The sequence below is a fragment of the Aythya ferina genome (genome assembly GCF_964211825.1).
Source record: "Aythya ferina genome assembly, chromosome: 9".
In the NCBI taxonomy this organism is placed as follows: Eukaryota; Metazoa; Chordata; class Aves; order Anseriformes; family Anatidae; genus Aythya; species Aythya ferina.
In genome coordinates this window covers 7,314,849-7,339,151 of record NC_140305.1, presented here as the reverse complement: position 1 = coordinate 7,339,151, position 24,303 = coordinate 7,314,849, and the positions used below count along the sequence as shown (strand labels likewise).

Here is a 24,303-nt window from a genome sequence, read left to right as displayed (position 1 = left end):
TAAACTTCCTATTTTTGTACTTTAGATCTGTCTCATTACTATGGAGGAGAGCCCTCCCCTGCTCTGCCCCCTTTCAGCATTTGGCAAGTGACATTGCTTAAACCTTGCTATATGCAACTCAGACTTGAAAAATAATTCTACTTCTAGACTTAAAGATTCAAAGATGTTGCAAGTCTGAACACAATACATCTGTCCTCGTCTCCCAGATAACAAAAGCAAGGCTTTTTTCAGGTGTTTCAAATAATCAATAAACATTCTATGCATATTTAAGCACATCTATATAATGCTTCTTTATGAAGACAACCTTGGCCCTCACAAGAGAGGCTCTTCATGATCTTAGATAAGACAGGGTATATTAATTGGGGACAGGGTATATTAATTGGGCAATGCCTCGCAATTATGTGGGTTTTGGTTTGTTTTTAATTTGGAAAGGCCCCGCCTCTCACTGCACTGACCAGCCATTTGCTAACTCTCAGTGAAGGAGGAACATAATGAGGCGTTTGCAGGGTGAATTTCAAGCACGCTTAGTTGCCACAGCATGGTTTGAGCAGCGCTCCTGAACCATAAAGCAAGCTGTTGGGTTGAGATTTAACAATCTAGTTTACCTGCTGGATGTCACTGACCGCCTGAGATCAGCTTTTAACTTTGGATGGAGGAAGAGAGTTCAAAAATTAACTAAATGCTCCATCAATACCTGTCACCAAAGCCTCTGCCAGGAATGAAGCAGCTATTATTCATCACTTACACAGCCCATATCAAAGTTAGCCCTCAAACTCATGCTATTAAAGAGTCTATGCTACGCAGTAATTTGGGGCACCGCTTGCCTTCAGAGAAGGCAGGCAGGATGTTTAAGCAAATATTGCAGCCCGTGAATCAGACAGCCTCCAGAGCTGGGGTTTGAGGCGAGCAGCTCCAACCTGCCCTCCCCGAGGCTGCGCCCCGAGCCGAGGAAGCAGAGTTGAGCCAAGCAGGAGGGAGCACGGCACCTCTGAAGTCAGGGGCTGCTCAAGGAGCCCCAGGCTCCAGGCATTAAAGGAAGCGGCCTCAGGCTCCTCCTGGTCTCTGCTCATCTGCACTGGCTTCTCAGACCAGAAAACCTGCTGAGGGCAGCGGCAGCCTGCGAGCCTTGGGGCTGCAGGTGCTGGCCCTGCGGCGCTCGGGGCTGCGTGTGGGGGACAGCCCTGTGGTAGACACACGGTCTTACAGCGCTGCCAGACCTAGTGTTTATCAAAATCTGGTCCTTAGCCCTACTCCCTCCGTCCCTCCCTTTCAGGATTTTTGGACCAAACCAGTATTAGCCAAATACCTTTGCTATCTATAATGATTTGCTCAGCTGGTGCTGCCCCAGCACAGCCAGCAGCTACATGCAGGGCTTGCAACCTTACCCCTCGTGTGTTCACAGCCAGACCTCGTCCTCCCTCCTCAACAAGAAATTTTTTGTCACTGCAAAATAAACGCAAAGAACCAGAAAGACATTTCTTTCCTTTACAGACTTTCTGCTTATGCCTGCCTCATGGCCAAGGCCCAGGCCCGGCACCACCATGCCAGGCCCAGCACTGCCATGCCAGGCGCTAACCCCAGCCCTCGATTCCTGCTACTGCCTCCTTGTAGGAATAAGATTCCCAGCAAGAGCTCCCAAGAACAGCCTCGGGTACAGAACAGTGACTAATTCTTGACGTTTCATGTTGTACACGGAGATCCCCTAACACGCAACAGCGCTTGCAATCCCTTCCCGCAATACTCTGCATTGCTGCATCGCTGACGTTTTTCTCTGGAAGGTGTTTCTAGCAGTGTCTTTGGGCAATTAGAAACCTAAGTTGCTTTCCCCTTTCCCCTCCTGCAGCCCCAGGCTGGCTGGGGCAGCCACAGATATGAGGGGCTGAGGGACACCTTAGGAGTCCCCAGAGAAAGTGGGGAAAAAGCCTGCAGGATCTGCTGGCATTAACCAGCACGTGGGAGCTGGGGCAGGAGGGCTAGTTGAAGGAGGAGGGCTTATGCAAGGAAGAACATCGCAGCAGGCAGGACAGGAGAAAGCTTGAGAGGTCCACATGCTGTCCCCCAGTGTCTGGGGGTTTTCAGGCAGCACTAATGGGAGAGGTACTCAGCACACAGCACCTTCAGCCCTTCACATTTACACAGAACAGTGAGGTTTTACTGTCTGGCAAACAGGGTCACTGCAAATGTGTCATCTATCATTGCTCTGGTATTGCAAAATAACACATTGAGCCTGTTCAGAACTCTAGAATAGTCTTTAAGAGTTAAGAAACTTTAAAATGTTCATAGTAAAATCAGTATGATCTGCCGGCTACAAAATACACTGCCAGCACATTTAAAACTAAAGCCCTATCATTTGCTAGAACTCACTTAATTCAAAAGAATAATCTTTCTCTGGCACTTCACTAAGCTCATGAGTTTATGCTACCAAACCAAATGAGTGCTGTAGACTGAAGTTACTCTTTGATCTGGGAAATAAATCCATAGTGAATTCAGGTTCAATTATAGCGTTTAAACGTATGACAGCCACAGTACTGCAACAAGTTAGCAACAAATGCCACTTTCATAGAGAAAACATGCATTAACATGCACAAGCTACAAGGAAAGTCAACTGGTTCTACGCAGGTTTATCAAAAAGTACTTTGGCACTTTTATGCAGTCTTTTATATGTATTTGTCAACACATTATAGTGCAGTTCTAGTTACTATGTACAATCCACTACTACAAAGAAATTTCTAGTTTGGTGTGCTGAAAAGTAAAATCTGCTTTACTGATACTTGTGTGCGCGTGCTTACATGCATATTCACAAATGCAGTTGTTGCTACTGCTGAAATTTCATTTGCATGCAAAATACCTCTGGTGCAAATTACCAATAACATAAGGGAGTCCATGAAATGTTAAAGACTTCAAAGGATGAGAGAAAAACTATTTGCATTTTGGGATTGATCCAAAGCACATTAAAGTCAAGGGGAGTCTTTCCATTGGCCGCAACAGATGTTCTGACTCGAGGAAGTTTTGATGCAAGTTATTGACATAACAGTAGACCAGCAAGACCACAAAATCCATTTTCTGAAGAAACTCAACATTAACATCGATAAATGCTGATTTACTGGTTTTTGTCATGGCAGTTGTCTCCCAGCTTCATCTGGGACAATCCTTGCTGCATCTCCTGCTGCCTGCAATGCTTCTTTCTATCTGGATACCCCACATTCATTCCGGTTTTTACACCTACACACTTTTCTCTGTTGTTAATGGCTTTTACATTCTTTCTCCCTCTACATATACCTAACTTTCTAATAACGTTATCTAATTCCACAAAAGTGACTTATGAGACAAGTACCTATAAAGGACAACATTAAAACTGCCAAAATATGTTTTGATAGATCGCTAACTATAGAGCATACAGATATCAACTGCTTTCCATCTTTGAAAAACTACTAGTGGCTTACCTGACAAAAATAGACAAGAACAGCTAGCAGTTTATTTGAGAATAATCAGCTTAATATTGCTTCTGTGATCTATGTCCCATTCGATCAATGTTTTAGTGCATCTTCTCATTTGGCTTAAACATAACAATGCCCTCTACAACAGGGCAGAAATACTGTTCAAGTGAAGGATGGGAAGCAGAATGTGGTAAAATAAAACAAGGGACTGAGCTTGCACAAATGCAGGTACCAGGAAGATAAATAATGCCATGTTTATTTAAATAAGCTTGAATAATTTATTCATGTTAGAAAGGAACATTTTTCCTGGCATGACCCAAAATAAAATGAACTAGTAAGAGGAGCATTTCTCTAGCAAAAATGCTATTAACGAATGCCATATCTATCCTATACATGTCACCTGTAAAAAAAATCAACCCCATCGCAAGAGAACAAAAAATGCACTAGAATGTAGTGTGCATTTTTCTTCTTCTCTATACTTCAAAGTCATAAGCACTCCTCATATTTCACGGTAAGAGGTTTTATTTCTTGGTTCCCACAGCTCAGGTAATGATACCGTAATTCAAAGGTGGTGTAAAGCTCGCTATAGCTCTGACCTCGTAAACAATTTTAACGCCCTTCTCCATACCCCAACAGATACAGGGCTGCACCTGAGCAGCCAGTATCTCCTTAGGAGGTACCTGTTTACTCAGCTTGTACGTGAGCACGTGCTGCCCATTAAAACCAACCTGGATGCAAAGAAAAGGTCGCCATTTGCGCGCAGGAGGCCATCTTTCAACAAGCTGAGAGGAATTTGCCAAATACCTGAGCTGCGTGGGAGGGAATGGGAAATGAAGCCAAAACACAGCCCAGCCTCACACAGCAAGGCACACGGCACCACCTCTGAATAACCTGAGGGAGGCATGGGCACTGCCAGGTGCCTGACGAGGCCCTGGTTAGCTGGAACCACCACGTTGGCAAACTTGGAAACTGAAGTGTGGGGACTGAGCTCTCTGAGCCCAGAGACCTCATCAGACTGAAACAGCTTCTCTTGGAGGGAAGAAGCCGTGAGGGAGTGAGACCAGGTCTCTATTTCCAGGTCAAAGCTTGGGGGCTACATGCCAGCTACAAGAAGATGGTGATCCCACAGCAACCCTCCAAGAGCATTTACTGCAGAAGTCGGGTGAGCCCCCCAGTTAGTCTGTTCTCCTGCCCCACAGGAGGATAACATGTATCTAAACCATGCCACCAGATTTCCACTGTCTTGTTCTGAAAATTCTCCAGTGCAGATATCCCTCCATGTCCCAGGGCAACCTGTGTTGGCAATACGATCTTCTACAATTGTGATTTTTTTTTCCCCTCAGGTCTAGCTTAACCTGCCCTTTTTGCAATTTAAGCCCATTATTTCCTGCCCTATTACCAGCTCTCTTCACAGCCAATTCATACACACCTCTGCTTCTCTGCTTAAAGGAAAGAGGCATTTCAAGATCTCTTCAGCTCTAAGCAAGTATGAACTTCCAACTCCTTGAAGAGATCTGAACAGTAAGTGCTAACATAGCCTTCATGGCCCTTCTGCCCGTGTATCCAGGAATCAAGGTCTGAACTAACTAAAAAGACACCGCCTAGTATTTCAAGTATTTCCTCCTGGAATAAAGCCAAAAACATTCTAGGTGATGTGAATAAGAAAATCAGAATTCACGACCTTCAGAAAAAAAACTTCTTGAGTAGCAAAAAGGATAGTGTTCCTTAAAGAAAATTAGGTTCCCTGTATCAAGTGTATTTGTCTGTTATCAAAGGTCTACTTGCAAGACCCATGACTGATGAATTCATGCCATTAAACAGTTTCTTTTGAGAAATCACATACAGGCTGAAAGAAGGATACAGGAATTAACAGCTAACACAGAAAGAAAAGGCAGGTCACAGCAACACTGGACAATCTTGGCAGTAGGTCTACAGAGTGTCAGTAGTGCATACACACCAGAATTAATTTTATACCAAGCTTGTGTTTCTTCAAAGGATCTTGACTAAAAACCTTGTAAAAGGATAGAGGATATTCTCCAAACATGGTTGTGATGTGTGATTTGAGCGCTTGCTTCATGCAGCTCATCCATATCCCCACCGCTGCAGCTGACAACTTCCCTGTACAGAATCCATCAAGGTGCTAGCACCAGCCAGCTCCAAGTCTACAGACTGCAGAACAACTGGGAAATATTTAGCTTTCTTCTCCCCAATAGCTGCTAATGCTCCAATGTTGTGGCAGGGGAGCACAGCAAGATTTTGCCTCTTTTATCGTAAGGAGCGTTAGGGTATTATATTCACGTGTTTGCTTCAGATTGTGTTATAATGGGCAAACTCTGCCCGCCCTCCATTGCACTTTGATGACCCCCAATGACTCCGTCCAAGAGATGAAGGTATAGTATTTGACCCAATTGCATTTTAAAGCCCAAATAAGGCTCTCACACTCTACGCTGAGACAGGCAAGTTTCTTCTTTGCCCTACCCACAAGTTACTGTGACACAATACTTAAGACACATTGCAAATTTCTGAAGAGTTGTTCCTTCCAAACACCTATCTTCCTTGTTATTCAGCTGGCTGAAGGGCAGTTTGCTGTCATTTGTGACGGATGCACAGAGACAACTGAATAGCAATTACTCAGCATTTGTTAAAAAGAAGGCCTCACCTTTAATAATTGCACAGTCACATTTCTTTGTGCAGGGTCAACCAGAAGTCCGGAAGGGAGACTTGCTGATTGACACAAATATGTATTTCAAAGGGCGAACTACAAAGTCAAATAAAAGGCAGTGTTTGCCCAAGAGTTAACTTAGCCATTTGGCATTCGCAAAGAGCTCAACAATCCCACGGAAAAACGTCTCTTCTTTGCTCTGCTACAGTGCATTTTTAACTCAAACAACTTTAATACAGGTATACAGAGAGGTCACATTACCATGATCCCTGCAGAAGGTTAGCTAAATGCACAACCACAAGAAAGGAGTTAATAGTGACCTTTGAAGAAGCAAAGCAACATGGTGGGCAGAGCTCCACCTCCTGAACATACCCACAGTGAGCAGGCAGCAGCTAAAAAACTCGGTGCAAGTTAGGGCTACAGAGCTCCTCTGACTGCTTGGAAGAACAAACCAAACTCCAACGAAACAGGCAAGATGGAGAGGGGACCTTCCTTCACACTTCCATACACCAATTACAGCTCATCCTGAACCCACAAGACCAGCTCTGCACAGTCACTGATCTAGTGCAGCCTTGAAGGAAGGAGACATGATGCTTAGTAAGGCCACATACTGCTTCTGGGACTGCACCAGTCATGTTAAAACAAGAGCAGGTCCCCACGGTTGTGGCCCTGCAGTGCTGGATCAGACCTGCCGTGCACCTGCTTCAGCCTCCGTTGGGAGCCAGCACTGCTCTCTGCTCCCAACCCTCAGTGCCTCTTGCTTGCTCAACGCTCCTGTCCCTTCTGCTGTTGCTCCGAGCTCCGCTGCAGGTGACATTCAGGATTTTGTTCTCCTTTCTCTCATAAATCAAAGTTCTTTATCCACCCTAAAGCTATGAATGGGTGCTTTCATAGTGCCCAAATCCCTTTGAGCTCAATTTCCCAAGCTATTAGGTGCACTGAATTCAAGGTCACTGTGTACATTAATTCTGGGTACATTAAAACCAGGTACCAAGCGCTCATCTTCAAAGAGGCACTGAGAACTTTAAGGTGAATCACCTAGATGGATAAAGCATCTGCACACAGGCAGATTCAGCCAGAAGAATGGAAATACTCTCACGGGTGATTAATGACGCTCCTGAAGTTATCCATGCTGCCTTCACATCTTTGTTGATTCCTTTCAGCTTTTCCCCTACCTAGACAGGCCTTTGAACCTCAAAGTGTTACTGCACAATGTACTTTATCAGCCATGTCTATGTGTATGCACATTCACCCAGCACTCACAAAAACGTTGTGTCCAGCCTTCAGTACTGGAACCAACAGTTAGGCATGCATTTTCAGACGTCATCTAAACTTGAGTCAGTGTGACAGGAGCGGGTATCTGGGATCAGTGCAGGAGATGGTTTCTAGCGTGCCATGGGAATGACTTCAGTAGCAAACTGCAAAAAAATAAGTTACTTTGCATTAAATGTAACTATTGCTACTCTGAGATTAAATATTACCTGGAAAGTACTCATTAACTGCAGAATCTTTGATTAATGAGCAGGTGGAGCGTGTACAGGGACCTTGTCCTGATTTCAACTGTCTTGTTAGCTCTACCCTGGACACTTCTGATCACCACAAAAATAAACGAGGAAATCCAAGAACTAATTACGAGTGGACAAAATGTGTCAACCTAATAACTGTGTTATGGTACTTCAGAGATTAAGAGGAGGTTGGCAGGTGTGCAAAATGCAAATACCAAAGCCACTAAAAAGAAACAGCAACAGAGTTTAGCTAATCTCCTAGCATCTCTGCTGCACAAGACCACAGGAAGCCTCCCAAGAAATTGTCTCCTCTTCAGAATAGCTCAGGTGCAATTTGGGGGCACTGCAATTGTTTGTTCATTGCTTGAACACTTGGATACAGGAGGAGTCTTGGACTCTCACCACAGCTCCCAAGGAGGGGCTGTCTCTACCAGCAGGAGGGCACTTAGGTCACAGTCTTGGGGCAATGCCCAAAGGCTTTGGAAGGGCTTTTGTCAGCACACAGAAGTTTGGGGAGCAGAAAGCCAAGGGCAGGGGTAGAGGAGCTGACCGGCAGGTACCAGCATGGGTTTTAAGGCACACACACACCAGGCTGGGGAAGCCAGAACCATCTTCTTCAGCTTGTCAGCAAACACGGTGCATCTAAGCACCTCCTGCTGTAATTATCCAGCAGCCGCTGCCCCCAAGCATCTCTCTGAAACAGTAGGGACTACCCACACACCTTCTTAATTTGTTTACTTGTCTCTTGAGAAAGCCCAAAAGATATCTTCTACATGCTCTGGCTAAGTACAACAAAACGCAGTACTCCAACATCTGAAAAGGAGTTCAGGCAACTTGTGCCCTCCTATTGATCTCCTAGCCCTCCATTCCTCCTCTAATCCTCTCCATAATTACATGAGCAGTGAAAGAAAAAAAAAAAAGTAAAAAAAAAATAAAAATTGATTTTTCCGAAGCTGTCGGTTCCTCAGATCCATTTTCCAATGGCCACCCTCAAAAGAGCCCAGGCACTGGCTCACGCTGTCCCAGCTGGGTGTCCCTGTGACGGATGGTGGCCCAAAACAGGCTGGGGTTGGGGCCCAGAGCCACCAGCGTGGCCCAGCCCAGGAGCTGGAGAGGAAGGTATTGATCCAGTCCTTTCAACACACAACCCTGCCTACCGGCTGCTCCAGGTGCTGCCAGGCCAGGAGCTTCAAAAGCAAACTGTTTTCAAAGCAGCGATGTCTTTTTCAACTACAGAAAACACTTAAACCCAAAAACAAATGAATTCAAGCATCAAGTTCACAGAAGCCTTGGTTGACAGTGCTCCTCTGCTCCCCAGACAGAGATGTTTTATGTACGGAAAGACAGACTCGTTAATTAACGCTATTACAATGTGGCCTGGCAAGAGGCCTCTGGGACTTAAAATAAAGAAATCCACACCCTTTAAGTAAACACTTTATTATAAAGATAGCCTGCATTAGTATCAAAAAAAACACAACCAAAACCTCTTCAAGTACTCCACTGATTTCCCCCCCACATGCTCACTTCTCAGAATAAAAATGAAGGCTACTGAAAAATTAAGTTTCTGTAATTCAATTCCTCCAGCATCAGTGCTGAAGAACATTTTGGCCTCTCTTAATGTCGATAATGAAGAAAATAAAGCTGATTGTTGAAGCCATTCGGAGCAACGAGGAGGCACAGCGGAGGCCAGACAAAGCCCTCTGTGTGACAGGGGCATTCGTGAAGTCTGAAGGGAAATATTCAGAAAAGCAGCAGCGGTATTGACCTAGGCCTCTGCTACCGTCACACAGGCTTCGATCACTAGCTACGTGTAGTGCCAGGTGTGGATACAACAGGATTTAATCAGCAGTCTGTGGATACACCAAGCCAGACATGTTCCATCCACAAGACTTACAGACAAGTATTCAAGTACTCAAGTATTTTCTGTCAGCATTTGCAGCCCGCATTACTCTCCAAGTAAAACTGGAGACGAGCCGTGACAGCAAGGAGAGCCCTCCAAGTTGGAGGCAAGAGGCTGTAGCTCTACCCATGGCACACGATCCTGCCCCCAAAGCTCAAAAAGCTCCAGCTTGATGTCAGGTCACCGGGATGCCGGGCCTTGGCCCATGGGGCCCGCACGCAGCAGCAGGAGGCCGGCCCGTGCTGGCACAGACAGTTACTCACAGGAACGCGGCGCGGAGAGATAACGCCATAAAATATGAACAAAATGGAACTTGTTTCCTTGCCACTAAATTGTTAGCTTTATGGGACTTCATGCTGAACGGTATGAAAAAAAAAATCCAATTTGCTTTGAAGCGCATTAGTCTAACATCCTAATTATTGTTTACATTGCCATTTGCCTTCTATTAAGAATTGAATAATTACCCAGCGCTTCATAGTTTAAAAATACAAGCAAACAGGATTATCTGGGTAATTAAGACACTGTACTGCAGCTTTGAACTGTGGCTGTACAAAGTATCCACATATACAAGGAAAAATGATAGTTATCGATTGCCTTATTTAAACAGCACTTTAAGGAGTTCCAGCATGCAAGACTGGCAACTTATGAGGAGAAGGTGACCAAATCCTTTTGATGAGTGAGGGGGGGGGAAAGAAAATAATAATAAAAAAAAGCTTTCTTGTGTATAGGCAGAACCAGATAACCTTCCCTTTGGCCTTGTCTCAGCCACAGCCACCCTGTGTGCCTCTGGGGAAGGCACCTCACCTTCCTCCCTCCATCCTCCAGCAGGAGACCTCCATCCAGCAGGAGACCATCAGTCATCCTCTTCCTCCTCCTCCCCAGGAGTGCCACCCCTGCCCAGCCTGCTGAAAGCACAACCTCTGCAACATGCCCTCCTGCAGCAGGCCCCCAGTAAATACACCCCCTCTGCTACACGGATCGGAGAGATTAAGTTGGTCTACATACACACACTGAGATCTAAACCCACCCCCAAAAACACAAAAGCAAAAACAGACCAGAGAGCTGGGCTTTCTCTAGGCACCCACGACTAATGGAACTAAAGCAAATAACAACTGTACAGTCTGGCTTTTTTTTTTTTTTTTTTTTTAAAAACCTTAATAGCCCATCCATATTGTACTTTAAACAGCATGGTCTCCCCTTCTGGGTGACTATTAGGGCAAAACCAAAGTTTTTGCACGTTCCTTTGTTGTTTTAAAGAGCCTTTCCTCCATTTAATTATGCCACCAGGTTTCACACTGCGCACTTTACTACCCCTGTGAAATTACCTTCAAGTTAAACACTAATGGGGCATCAAAAAAAAAGGAAAGAAAGAACACCACCACCCCCCAAACCTTCTTTTTCCCTTTGGTTTGTTATAGGATGTAGCCCCAACACAATCAGGGTCCTAATTTCATACCACTGATTTATAAAGACACAAAATGAGAACTAGTCCTTTAAAGAAATACAGTACATTCATGCAGCATGTGTTCTAGCTTATATCAATAAACCTTTCAACAAATCTGTTCTGAACAAGCCTGTGTTTTGGGAGCATTTAATGAGCCTCAGCTTTATTTCAAGCCAAAGGCAATTTTCAGTAAAGTTGAAATAAAGAAAAGTTAAAAAGAACAGAAAGCCACTAAAACCAAAAATAAAACAAAACATGGGTTCTTGTGTAATCGTGAGGCTTAGGAAAGCAGAACTTTTCTCACAGATTATTTTTGTGCGATAAATAAAGACAGCAGTTCCCTTTGTGCATGTTTACCCGAGTGCTACCAGCCACCTCGTCCCCTCTGCACCACCAAAGGCTGAGCCCACTCCTGCAGCCAGGCTGGCCACGAGAACGGCACCACACCAGGGCTGAGCCCAGCCTCGACCCACGGCACAGAAAAGGCCATGAAGCATAATGTTTTTGGGACATACATGTGTGTGTGTGTGCACACTGCTGGGGCAGGGGGGATACCGCTGCCTGATGCGGGTCATTCCCCAGGCTGAGGCTGTAGCTACAAAAGGGTCCTGTGGCTCCTGGCAAGTAGCTAGAGGGGATCACAGCCAGGAGCCCGTGGCCCCACCAGCCACGACAGACAGTGCTGCCAGCACCTCCAGCAAGCGTTTCCCAAACAAGCCCAGGGCACTGGAGCACAGCACTTTCCCACAGGCTGGCTGGAAGTGGGCTGCAGAGACTGGGGGAAGAGCCACAATCAGTCCTCGTCAGGAGGAGACCGGGACACAAGGAGCACGCTGTGCAAATATTACACTATCTCTTAAACAAAGAATTTAAATCAAAACGGGATGCGTTTGCATAAAATCCAGATCTCAGAGCTTTGCATAAACAGAAGGAGATTTTGGCTGGCGTTTCCAAAGGAAGCTCTTATCTCCTTTGTGAAATGGGGAAATGGGTGTGCTACTTTGCATGAGGGTGTATACAAAAGATGTAAATGAGGAGTTTGCTTGCATGCAAAAGACGAAGTGGCCTGACAGCTGCCAATCCCCCTTCACAGGGAGAGCTTCCTCAGTCTCCAGCCAGAGGAAAGAGAAGGGAACCCAAGTGTTTGCTTCCCAGGGAGGTGAAACAGGCCCTGAATATTCATGAAGTGTCCATTTAGTCGTGGGAGTGGTAATTGTCTCTGATTCACAAAACTGGGTGACCTCACCTGCTCCCCAAAACATATCAAAAGGATGTGGCATAATGGAATGAAACCTGATAAGACACCCATCTCACGAGTTTGGGGGGCTTTTTGATGCAGCCTCCAAAGACTGAAGTGTACTGCTGAGCATTTCTTTAATCATTTCTCACTAATGCAATAAAGACCAAGCTCAGTGGAGCATGTTATTAGACAGATAATCACCCTTACGCAGCCAAGATCTAAATCCTGAAGTCATCACACACAGGACAAGTTGTCTGGAAAGTTTGTTTTGTTTTTAAATCCAACACCAACCAAAAGGAACCTTGTCACACGCCCCATCAAGGACTACCCAGAGCTACCATGAAATTCATAGTACAACAGCTCACCTGCCTTCCACAGTGAGGACTGAGCTGCCTCTTCGCCAAAAATGTGCAGAATAATGAGCAGGTGTTGCTCTCCTACGTAGCAGCAGCAATTTTGTCAGCAATTCAGAGCTAAGAAGCATGAGCTTTTCTCCAAGGAATATCTAAAGGAACAATTGCTTGACAACAGCAGTGGCTTGACTTCTGAAGGGGCCAGCGAGGAAGAAAAGCATTACAGAACCTGCATAACATTTAAATGAAGGATCTTAAAACACCCTAGTTGGTAACAAAAAAATAAAAAATAAATCACAGAGAGCAACCCTTGGAAGATCTGTTGAGCTCCACCAGAACATAATATAACCAAATCACTTCTTGAGGAGATAAGCACCAGCTAAATTTGTTTCAGACAGACTGTGTTTCAGTATTGCTCTCATGCCCCTCCTGGTAGCTTCCTTCTTCTCAGCTCCTTTTAAAGCTTCAGATGTTGAGTCTGTGCATTTTTTTTCCCCCTGCCAAAAAAAAAATCAACCAAAAAAAAAAAAAAAAAAAAACAACAATCTTTCTGGAATCTCAAATCTGTGCAGTCTTAGTCACCCTTCTGATTACCCTTTTGTGCAGCCAGACTGTTCATCAGTGTTATTCTGACAAAAAAAGTTGTCTATGACTAAAATGGGAAAGCACACACAAATTGCTTCACTTCCCCACCCTGACAAAACCCACCATCCAAAAATCTTATCACAGAAAAGAATATAATTAGACCGGAGTCTTCTGATATAAACTGAACTGCTGCTCTCAATGATCACAGTCACTCTTCAAAGCCTCTGAGATAAAAAGCATCTTATCATTCAAATTATTACTTCTTAGGGATGCTTTTATCGAAGTTAGAAGGAAAATTCTAAAAACAGCAGCGATATGAGAACGGGATTGAGCCATATTTTAAATGACACTGGATTTTCTGCCAATTGGCCAATTCACAACTCAAAAAAGCAAGTGTAGATGAAGACAAAGCTGTTGGCTCTCATAACCTTTACAATATCACAGTAAAAATCTCAACTGTCTCACATATTTATACTAAATGGCAGCTCTAAAATTGAGATTTGTAATTTCACAGCATCAAAATCATCACAGATGGCTACAGTCTATTGCTTCTTTAATCTGTCTTTTCTCCCTTCCTGCTTGTTTCCCCCTTCACTGTTTGAGATAAAAAGATACGCAGTTTATCATGAGGAAATCATAACTAAATGCAAACCACAATATATTAACGTGTAACAAAATGATCTGCATAACAATGATACATACAAGCAAATTTTAGAATAACTTCATGTCTCAACTTTACCCTAAAGCACTAATTGCCTTAGCCTGGAGATGTGTCACTAGTCAGGATAGTTTCTCATTCCATCAACGCTATCCCACATTTATGCTCTCCTGAATGGACAGCCATGAGCACGAGAACTTTGGGGAAAAAAAATACAGAAAAAAGAGAACAATAGGAAGTTCTCTAGTTCTCTTTTTGCACTGAGTTCACAGCTACAAATGCAGCTGTAAGAAAAGAATCAGTGCTCGTTTAGCATTTTTACTGATCGAGACAATGTTACAGAACCATCCCTGTTACTCCTGTGAAGTTTCTCAAATAAACATGGATTAAATACTTTGCTTCCTTCCCTTCCTGCTCTGCTTTTCTGCGCACATACATATATGCGCACATACATATATGCGCATGCATATAGATGTAGATACATGGATGTTCAGTAAGATGATCAAAGTCTGATGGAAAAAAAAACAGCAGCTGTTTGAATGAAGGACAGGCTGTGTGTAATCAAACACCTCCATACCACACAATTATTTTTTTTATTTTAAATAAATCCTCACCAAGGTCAGAGAGTCGTTAATGCCCACTACAGGAGCCACTTCAGAAGTGAAGTGCTTCCCATTATTTTTCTCCCACACGCAGCAGAAATTAAGCAACAGGAGCTCCAGGGGCAGCGCCTGACGCAGCACTCAGGGGGTGGAAGGAGCCCACCGGGTCCCGCGGGGCTGGAGGCTGCTCCCAGGGGAGCCGGGGGTGCACAGTCCCTGCTCCCTCGGCCCCTGCCACTCCTGCCCACCAAGCTCTTGTCAAACTTTTAAGATCTTAATGAATCCTAACTCCCACCCGGGGATCACAGGGGAAGATGGATGAGGGAACGGACAACCTCTGACCTTCCCTTGTGTTCATCCCGCCGCAGTCAGCCTATTGAAAAACAATTGGGGTGGAACCTGCCCACCAGCCCCGGGTCTCAGCCCGGCACCCTTCTACAGCCTTTCACAGGCTCGGCCCCTTTCCTCCACCCCATCCGTGCTCCAAACCCACAGGAATCCTCCTTGCTTCACTCCAGCGGCCCGCCGTGACGCGGGGCAGGGCGTGGGGAGGCTCACCCCACGGTGTTGGAGGCCGCCCCGCCATCACCTCCGTGCTGGAGGCCCGAGCAAGCCTGCTTGGCTTGAGGAGCTCAAGGAGCTTCCTGGGGAGCCGTCCTGGCTGGAGAACGGCAGATGTTAGGGAAAGGAAACCACAAGTAACCGCTGATGAAATGGGCTTAGCGCTTCGCAATTACTTGCTGGCTCGAATCCTCTGAGCAGAGCTGGCACAGGCCGGCTCCGCTCCGGAGAATGGATCCAAGAGACAAAGTTTCTTCCCCTGCTCCAGGAGCCACGCCACCTGATCTGCCTCCAGCCTGGGAACCTGACCGCCGGGCTGCAGCTACGGGCCAGCAGGTAACCTGACCTGACACGCTCACTTCTCAGTCCAACAACAGAAAAGGATGAGTGAAAAAGCAGCCCGCTAGCACCTCTGCCCACCAGCAAACCCCGTGTGCGCCATCAGCTCATCACGTTCAGGCCACTGACGAGGAGAAGTGTTAGATCTGTGTCAGCCAGTGTGCCTGGGGCTGACCCAGCAGGCCTTCAGGAGAAGGCAGGACAATTTCCGAGCAATAAACCAAAGCACATCCCCCCATTCACTTCCTCCTCTCACTTCCCAGGCTGTAAATGTGTGGGGAAGCTTTGCTGGAAGTTACGGATCTATTTGAAGCTAGCAACACCTCCTCAGCCACCCGTGGCTCTCCTAAGCAGCACCCATTCAGTACCATGTCCGTGGATTTGCATCTTTCATCGTACACAGCTTTTCTTTCCAGGCTTCTGTCTCGCGGGACTCCATGGGTAATGATTTAAGCCAAACAGGGTGCCCCCTCATCGCGCTGCTCATTTTTCAGCTCTCCCTGCAGCCCATGGCAATCCTGCTCAAACGGAGGCTGAGGTTTATCCTTGGTGCTTTTTTCCTGCCAAAGCTTAGTTTCAAGGCGTAATAGGGAACTTCATATTGACTGTAAATTATCATTTAAAAGAAACCAAGCAGAACATTCAAAAGGCTCTGTTCTCTTGGGAGTCTAGCACAAAGGCGGTCAGTTGCTTGCTCTGCTACCTTGTTCTCTGACTCATTGACCTGTGAAAAATGCACCAAGAGGATGCGAAGCCAATACATTTGGAACACTAGGATCCAAAACACCTTTACCAAAAAACAAACAAACAAAAAAACAAGCAACAACAACAAAAAACAGGCTCCAACCCATTAAGGAGCTGAGTACCTCCAATTTGGTACCCAGGAAAGTTAAAGGCCACTGAACTGTGCAAGAAGCCATCCCAGTTTGATATTAATTTATGCTTACACGAGCAAGAGTTCAGTCACTGAGGACAAAGATATTTTATTTATAAACTCTTCTCTCCTACCTTAACCATCTACTATTTATTTTTCCAGGAAGGGGAAGTGAATAGAACACAGGTTTTAAGGTGTTATTCTGCCTCCCCTTCTTTTTTTTTAGGATAATCTGTGTTTTCTATAAACTTTAATCCCCAATTCAGCAGGACACAGGATAGGGGGAGGGAGGGCGGCTTTTAGCATTTCTAAGAGTATCCTAGCACCTCCATTATTAAGCTAACAATGGAGACCCTCTGAGAAATTAAAATATTTAACAAAGGCAGCGGTGTCAAATATCAAAAGGTTATTTAGCACTCAAAAAATTTGCAACAAGTAAAACACCAAAGACTTCCCCTTCCTAAAGGGGGAAAGTAATCCAGCTAAAACTCCCTGTTCTACTCCCCCATCCCGACTCTGTTCTCACCCCACTGCATTATCCAAGGGAAACTTTGTCAGAATTTCCTGTGCTTAACAAAGCTCACTCCAGATAAAACTTAAGAGTTCTCTCTTTAAAGGACGGCAGCTCAGCTGAGCTGTTTCTGCAGTCATTCACATTTTGGTGACCGCTGTGAGCCAATTCAAATTGAGGTGCCTGCTAGAAAGAGCATTTTGCCTTCTGCCTATCAGCAGTATCATTTGCTTTGCATTGTATGATTCTTAGCCTTGCCACCTGGAGCTACTGGACTTCTTCATTAAACCCCTCTGTCCCACTGCATCCCATAGGGGCTGCTAATTACTGGCTTGATTCCATTTACTCTCATCTCCGATTCAATTATGCATTCTCCTAAGCCCTAATGAAAAGTACAATATGGCTCATCTTACCTTGGCACTCGCCGTTACGCTCTTCATAGCCAGCGTTGCACAGACAGTTGCCAATGGGCACCAGCCATTCACCATCTGCCCCACAGTACATTTTTGGCACATCCTTCTCTTCCGAGTTGTTGACACAGGAGCCGCGAACCTCCACCAGAGAGGATGTATCAGCCCCGGTAATGGTGTCTGGAAACTGTGCCAGGTTTCGAACTGTCAGCGGGCACTTCTTATAGAAAACACGGACGGACACCAAAGCAATGCAGGCTCCGACGTCCTGAAAAGCCAAGTAAAACCCTTTCTTGCTGAGAGGTCCCACGTCCCGTATCTCTGTGTTCAGCTTCATGATCCTGTCGCCAATGTCCACCTGGGTGAAGCTCTCATCAGCGGCGATGGTGTCGATCTTGGCAAACTGGCTCTCTCGAATAAAACGCTCCTTATCGTTGTTTGATTCATAGTAATAGAGGTTGAAAGTCTCTTTGCAAGTTCCCATGACACCTGGCAGGCTGTTGCAGTCTCTCAGTGTGAACTTGATTTCGATATATACCCTCTGAGCCCCCTCACGGGGAATCCAATCAGTTCGTAACCAATTATTCTGACTGGGCTCCATCACATTGCAGACTTGATAGGTGCGGATTGGAGTGTTTTTCTCATCCATAATGCTCACTTCCTCCCACTGCCAAGAGGGAAAGGAGAAGAAAAACACATCAGGATTAAATGGAGTAGCAGAACTTCGCAGCAAAATTAATGTCCACATTTCTGGCGTCACTACCACGGACCTTAAGCTGCTAAGCCACCCCTTATTAGTTCTGAAAGCTTCCAAAGCTGGGCTAGCAACGTCCCAGGCACGCAGATGGAGCAGCCTCTGCTGTGGAGCTGGGCAGAGCAGCTCTCTGCAGAACCGGGTCCTTGGCCTGGGTGGCACTTGTGGGTGGAAGGACAGGCAAGGAGACCACACCACTGCTCTACCAGCATGCTGCCACAGCACTGCCACCCAAACAAAGCTGCAAGGTGGGAAGAGAAGGTGTACTATACACCTTTGTCCTCCAGAAGTCTCAGGAAGTACCATTAAATTTAGATGCTTGAAATAAACCAGAAGGTTCAAAGACAGCAGCACGCTTTCAAACTCTTGCACCCCTCGATCAAGTTCAGGCACCTTCTTCAGAAGCGTGAAACTAACAGGAAATTCACAACAAAAATACAGCAATCCAGGGAAGATATGCAAAGAAGATATCTGGCCCTAAATCAGCATTTCAAGATGATGAACTTATAAAGGGAAAGAAAACAAAAACAAAAGCTTTGATTCTTTTAATTATTTTTATTTGTATTTAGTATTATCAAGCAAAGTTTACTACAGTGCTTTCCTGGAGTGGGAAGAAAGGAGGCAGTGGGGGCATTAGCAAGAGAGACAGAGCTTTCCAGCAAAACCCCCACAGTGCTTTGGTATTAAAAAAACAAAAACACTTATTAATTAAAAAAAAAAAAAAAAAAAGTGTATTAGAGAATGTCTACATACTACCTGGGTTTGCAAGCTATACAATAAAGCATATAAAAATTATCCTTGAAAAAACCAGCAGTAACTTCAGAGTCTTCCCAGAAGTGCTTTTCAAAGCTACTGAAGCCGTGGCTTTGATAAACAGAAGCCTTCTTAACATTAAGGGGCTTCTTGTATAATATCCTGCATTCTTCTCGCAAGGACTGCTCTTATGCAAGTGATTTTTACTTAAAAAGATTCCAGCTTAGCTGAATCCATTTATAGGGTGACAGTAGTTAGCACCATGAGTCACTGGGAGCAGAAAGAACAATATTTTATTTACTGCCTTGAGATAACTGCAAATTAAAGCAAAAGCAGGGGGGGCTCAATACTCAGCGTGTCACTCCTTTTCACAGAAAAAGGGGAAAAAACAAACCTTAAAAAGCCATCTATCAATGTAAAGCACAGCACATTGTGGTAAGAGGACGGCGCTGTTTAATTTGCAGCTGCCGCAGCAGAGCTCCCTGTTACGGCGCTGTCCTGACGGGCCATCACCTCCCATCCCGCTACCCTCGGGCTGCCCACGCTACCTGTGCTGTGTGCGGTACAAGGGAAAGGAAGAAGCAGAGGGAAACAATACTTGTTGATGGGATTTCCTTTGCCCCGCTCAGACAATGGAGGATGCCGCTCTAGGATTCAATAGAGACCGCTGAGGTCAACGGGCAGGCTACGACTGAATTCAGCAAGTCTGGGATCGGGTTCTCAACACGCCCGGCTCCCAGCAGAAGTGTTTCTCATTTCAGCAGCACACATCCACAAACCAAACCCGAGCGCATCGTACAGCCAGAGCTGAAAGTGACCACAGCCCCAAAATTTCCAGCCACTGCTAATGATTTGTAACTAAGTATGTGGTCAGAGCTGTAATTTCAGCTTGAAAGAAAAAGTTAACTTTTATAATTCAACTCTTCCCACGGTTTAATGATGCAGAGTGAAACATTCTGGGCACAAAACCTGCTTTTCAACTATGAAATGCAGGAGTAAATCATTAATTATATTTATAATGCAATTCACAAATTCCTCCAGGGCTCCTATATATTTGATTACAGTTAGTCACTGCTAAATGACTACGTTTATCTGTAGCCCTTCTCATTCACACAAGCCTTGCACCGCAGGAACCACCTGGTATATATAGATCTAGAAAAATATCTTTTGTAGGAGACAAAAAGGTGCACACAGCTCAAGAAAAACTGGCTCCGAAGGACAGAGCCTTCCCAGGAAGATAAAGAAAAGAGTTCACTGCTGCTGCTTGAAATAAATCTGCAGCATATGAAGTCAAAGCAAATGCTTTCCAAGCACTGCATCTCAGAGACAGACCATGTACTCTTAAATTTTTCACTACGGGCTTAAAAATAGAACACACGTATGTAGGTTTAGTGAAACGAGTCACGTCCACAAGAAGAGCACACATTTCCTTCTCCAGCTTGCATGGAGCTTCCAGAGGAAACATTGGGGGGGGTGGGGGAAGAGGGAGAAACCAAGAGCTATTAATAAAATACAGCTGTCCCCGGTCATCTATTCGCTACTGACTTAATAAAACTTATACGCCGGGTCCTGTGTTGACATACAGGACAGGCATCCCTTGGAGAGCCGCACGGCAGAGCCCGTCCTCATGCCTGCCCTTTGGGGGGCAGAGGATTAAGGATGCTCTCCTTAGGGCAGGGCTGCACCTTCCCACCCCGTCCGAGGAGGAGGACAAGCGCCTGCCGCCAGCAGCAGCCCTGCCAAGCGCCGAGGTTTGGGGACAGGGCTGCCGAGCCAGGGCTGTATCAAGTTCATGCAGAGCGACAATGGGGGCGCAGAACAATCCCCCTTTCTCCCGTGTTATGGCTATTCACAGCTTATGCATAATGCATCGCCAGCCAACGCAGCCTCGGGTTCCTTCCACCCGCTGCTGTTTCCTTCGCTCCCCGTCTGATTGCAAGTGGGACACACACACACACAGACAGACAGACAGACACACAACTCAGTGTGCAGGTTTCCCCAAGAACCCAGGGCTTTGCTGTGCACGGGTCCTGATCTCTCAGCACTTATTTTCCAATCAGCTTCACTTCGTTACTTTTCCCCTGAGCATACCAAGCTGCTCTACTCATCTCACATTAAAAGGATTTGAGTTTTTTGGTTTTTTGTTTGTTTGTTTTTGAGTTTTTGGCTGGGTGGGTTTTTTTTGTTTGTTGGTTTTTTTTTTGTTTGTTTGTTTGTTTTTAAATTGCCGTTTAGGGTGCTTCGCTGGCATTTTCCTTAAATCATTCACTTTGAGGAAGCTTCCTAATTGCCTATTAGGAAGCCCCGGGAGAGCCCATGCAGCAGGGGCTCCCCCAGGCCCCCCAGCCCCTTCCGAGCCCGGCGGCGCCCCGGGACGGGGCAGGGGCAGCGAGCAGCGACCCGCACCGGCACCGGGTCCCGGCAGCCTCCTACAGACCCTACGCGAAGGGAGCGAGTCCGGGGGGTCCCGAGCGGCTCCTACAGCCGTGCCTGACCCCAAACCCCTTCTCCGCCCCTCCGCGGAGCTGGCACCCCAAACCCCCCGCACGGCACTTACCCCTCCTTCCAGCGGGCTCGCTATCCAGCCCAGCTCGCCCTGCACCGAGCGGGAGTCCAGCAGGGTCACTGCGGGGAGGAGAGGCACAAACACAGCACGGTCAGTCCCGGACCCCAAAACACCGCCTGGAGACCCCAAAACAGCGCCCCGGGACCCCCAAAACCCCGCAAGGAGACCCCAAAGCAGCGCCCCCAACTCCCCGCCGGGTCCCCGCCGCCTCACCTTCGTTGGCGGGGTACACCCGGGAGCCGGTGACGGCGCCGCAGACGCCGACGAGCAGCGGGAGCAGGGCGCAGCCCCGCAGCCCCGCCATGCCGCTGCCGCTGCCGCCGCCCGCTCCCTCCCAGCGGAATCGCCGCCCGCGGGCCGCGCGCCGGGCATAGGCACGGCATGGCCCGGGGGGGCGGGGCCCCGCCCGCCCGTCACGCCCCGCCGCCAATCGCCGCCCGCCCCGCGCCGGGAGCCACGCCTCTCGCCACGCCCCGCGCCACGCCCCGCCCCGCCCGGCCCCACCGCTTGGCAGCAGCGCCACCTGCCGGGCCGCCCGCCCCACCGCCATCTTGCGAGGGCCGCCCCCCCCCGCCGAGTGGCAGCCCTGGGGCCGCGTTGACCTGGCCGCCGAGCCGGGGGAGTCCCCCGCCGGGAGGCTCGAGGTGCTCGGCACTTTGTGCGACATCGCTGGTGTGTCTTTAACCTTAACTGGTCAGAAGAATTCACGCCAAACAAACGCAAAGTAAATCACAACTCTCAGAAACGAAATGCTCGCAGTTCTACCAAACCCACTTTTACCCACAGTTCTACCCCCACTGCGTTCTGGCTCTACGAAAAGGGTCTTTCAGGCGCCCTGCCAAAACAAGCAGTTTCCATACTCCCCGTCACTCCAGCGGATCGTAAAAGCGCAGCTTGGTTTCGACAGATGCCATCAGCCTAAACTCAGCCCCACCGAGCAACCCCGCTGCGGCATCGAAATTCCTCCTCGAATCGCTCCTTCAGCCGCCGCACCCCTCACACTCGGTTAGCGGTCCCGAAGGGCAAAGGGAGCTGCCGTGGGGACAGAAATCTATTTCTTTGCCACCCCGGAGCCTGCGTGCACCTATCTGCACCTGCAGCTTGCGCCAGGTCCTGCTGGATCCCTGAGCACCCAGGGACCAGAGGAGCGCACCAAAAGTTGGCCGCTGGCACGCACGGTTTGTCCCAAGCACATCCCCACAGCATTTCTAGCAGTGCTTTCTGCCAGACAGATGATTCGCACACACGTTGTGTATCGTTAGCTGGTTCACATTGGGCCCAGTGGCCGACCCAGCACGCAGACCACGACGCCTCGCTGCCCAGAGGGGCCGGGGTCCTGCTGGACACCGCTCCTTTCTCTCCTTTCTTTCTGCATCTTCCTATGTCCACCCACTCGTGCTCGTCCATCTCCCCAGAAGCTTTCTGCTGTCAGTCAAGTGACAACCTCAGTAGGAAGCTCTGTGTGCTCGTGGGCCTCCTGGGGCCCAGCACTACATTGAGATGGGGGAAAAAAAAAAAAAAAAGGAGGACAAAGAAGCAGCGGGGGGAGGCAGCGCGCGATCTTCCTTTAGCATGCAACTCCACAGCCTGTGGGGAAAAATTCACCTGGCTTCTCTGAAAAGCGTTTTCCCACGAAAAAATGCGAGCCCACTGACTCTGCTCCCACCCAGCTCTGTGTACAAGAGAGTGAGCGGGGTGGGCAGCGAGGTGCTCGGCATGGGCACCCAAGGGCACTGCACCCCCTGGGCACCGCGAGCAGCGGCCGCGGCTGGGCCCTGCAGGTGGGGCAGCCTTTCCCTGCCCGGAGCTAGCGATTCTTAGCGCCTGTGAGGATAAAATATCTGCAGATAAATTGCTTAGCAAAATTCAGAGCTAACAGCTGGTTACCCGACGTGAGCGAGGGTTGGTTCCTCACTCAGGTGATGTTTGCGTTAGCTGGAGCCGCGGTCTGTAATGCAAAAAGCCGCAGCAGGAGACAGCTCGAGGAAGGCAGCACGCCTTTCTACACGCGTCGGGCTGGCCGAACGATTTTGTTTTGGGTGGGATTACCAGGAGTTCTGCAGCTGACCCCAGTAAGGAAAGGATCAGGTTTGTAGTTCATTTGCAAATCCACTCTGCAAAAAGTGAGCTTTAGGCACTGCAAATTACGTACACTTCCTTTCATTAACCACGATCATCATCACAATAGTTTGCTATTTATTACTGCCTTTATGCTGATTACAGGGACTGTGACAGTGTATTTATTCTGACAAGGCACCATGTGACGACCTGACAATATCAAGACAGACAGACACATAGATTTTTTGCCTTTTCTAACCAGCACTGCCAAGGAAAGCCAGATAAACATAAGTGAAAGGATTTTAATGACAATTGAAGCAGGAGCTGCTGTTACACTGCTCCTTACAACAAAACAAAAAAGTCTCCCGGTTAGTCTAAAATTTACACTATGCCATTATGGGTCCCTGAAAGGAAATCCCGTCACCAAAAATATTTACAAAACAGGAGTGTTTATGATGCAGTTCATGCTTCTGAACATAAACAAGCACTAAAGGGCACTGGCAAAATGTAAAACCTGAAAAGGAGCAGAGACCTAACAAAGAAAAGAAAAAAGAAAAAAAAAAAAAAAAAAGAGAGAGAGAGAGAAAAGAAATGCCCCAGAATGTCAAAGCAGGTATTCCAGCTTTTCACCTAATAAGCAGAACAAACACCATAAATACAAGTGCTCAGCTCTGCAAGGTAAGGCTTGGCTTGGCTCCTTGCGGCTGCCAGCCTCACTAAGACCAGGAGGCAGGCAGCACTCTGCAGTTTTTTCATGGAAAAGTGTCACCAATAAAGCCGTGCAAATAACTGCACGGCCCTGCCGGTTGTTTGCTGTGCTGGCACAGATGCTCGGCAACCCGGAGAGGAATGTGCGCACGCACGTTTCATTGGAAGGTTATTGAAAGCTGTGGCGGTTTGCAGATACCTTAATTGTTACAAAATGCTTTCGAATATCCCCAGCTTTGTGCTGCCAGCCCCCGGCAGCTGTGCTCCGTACTCATCTTCACCCATCCGGGCGCAGCACCAACAGCGGGATGAAGGCGTAGGGCTGGTGGCAGCAGGGTGGGCTGCTCGCACGGCGCCGTGGGGCGGCTGCAAGAGCTGCTCGG

General features: G+C 47.3%; 1 protein-coding gene across 1 annotated transcript in view; it reads right to left on the bottom strand.

Moving 5' to 3' along the window:
• The window catches only part of EPHA4 (EPH receptor A4), a 94,919-nt gene extending 73,421 nt beyond the window's left edge, over positions 1-21,498 (bottom strand). The window contains exons 1-3 of the mRNA XM_084530285.1: positions 21,368-21,498; positions 21,146-21,213; positions 17,085-17,748 (exon numbers count right to left, since the gene is read on the bottom strand). Coding sequence (XP_084386411.1) covers positions 17,085-17,748; positions 21,146-21,213; positions 21,368-21,458 — 823 coding nt within the window. The 5' untranslated portion in view covers positions 21,459-21,498. The remainder of the gene's footprint in view (positions 1-17,084; positions 17,749-21,145; positions 21,214-21,367) is intronic.
• Positions 21,499-24,303: the final 2,805 nt, after the last annotated feature.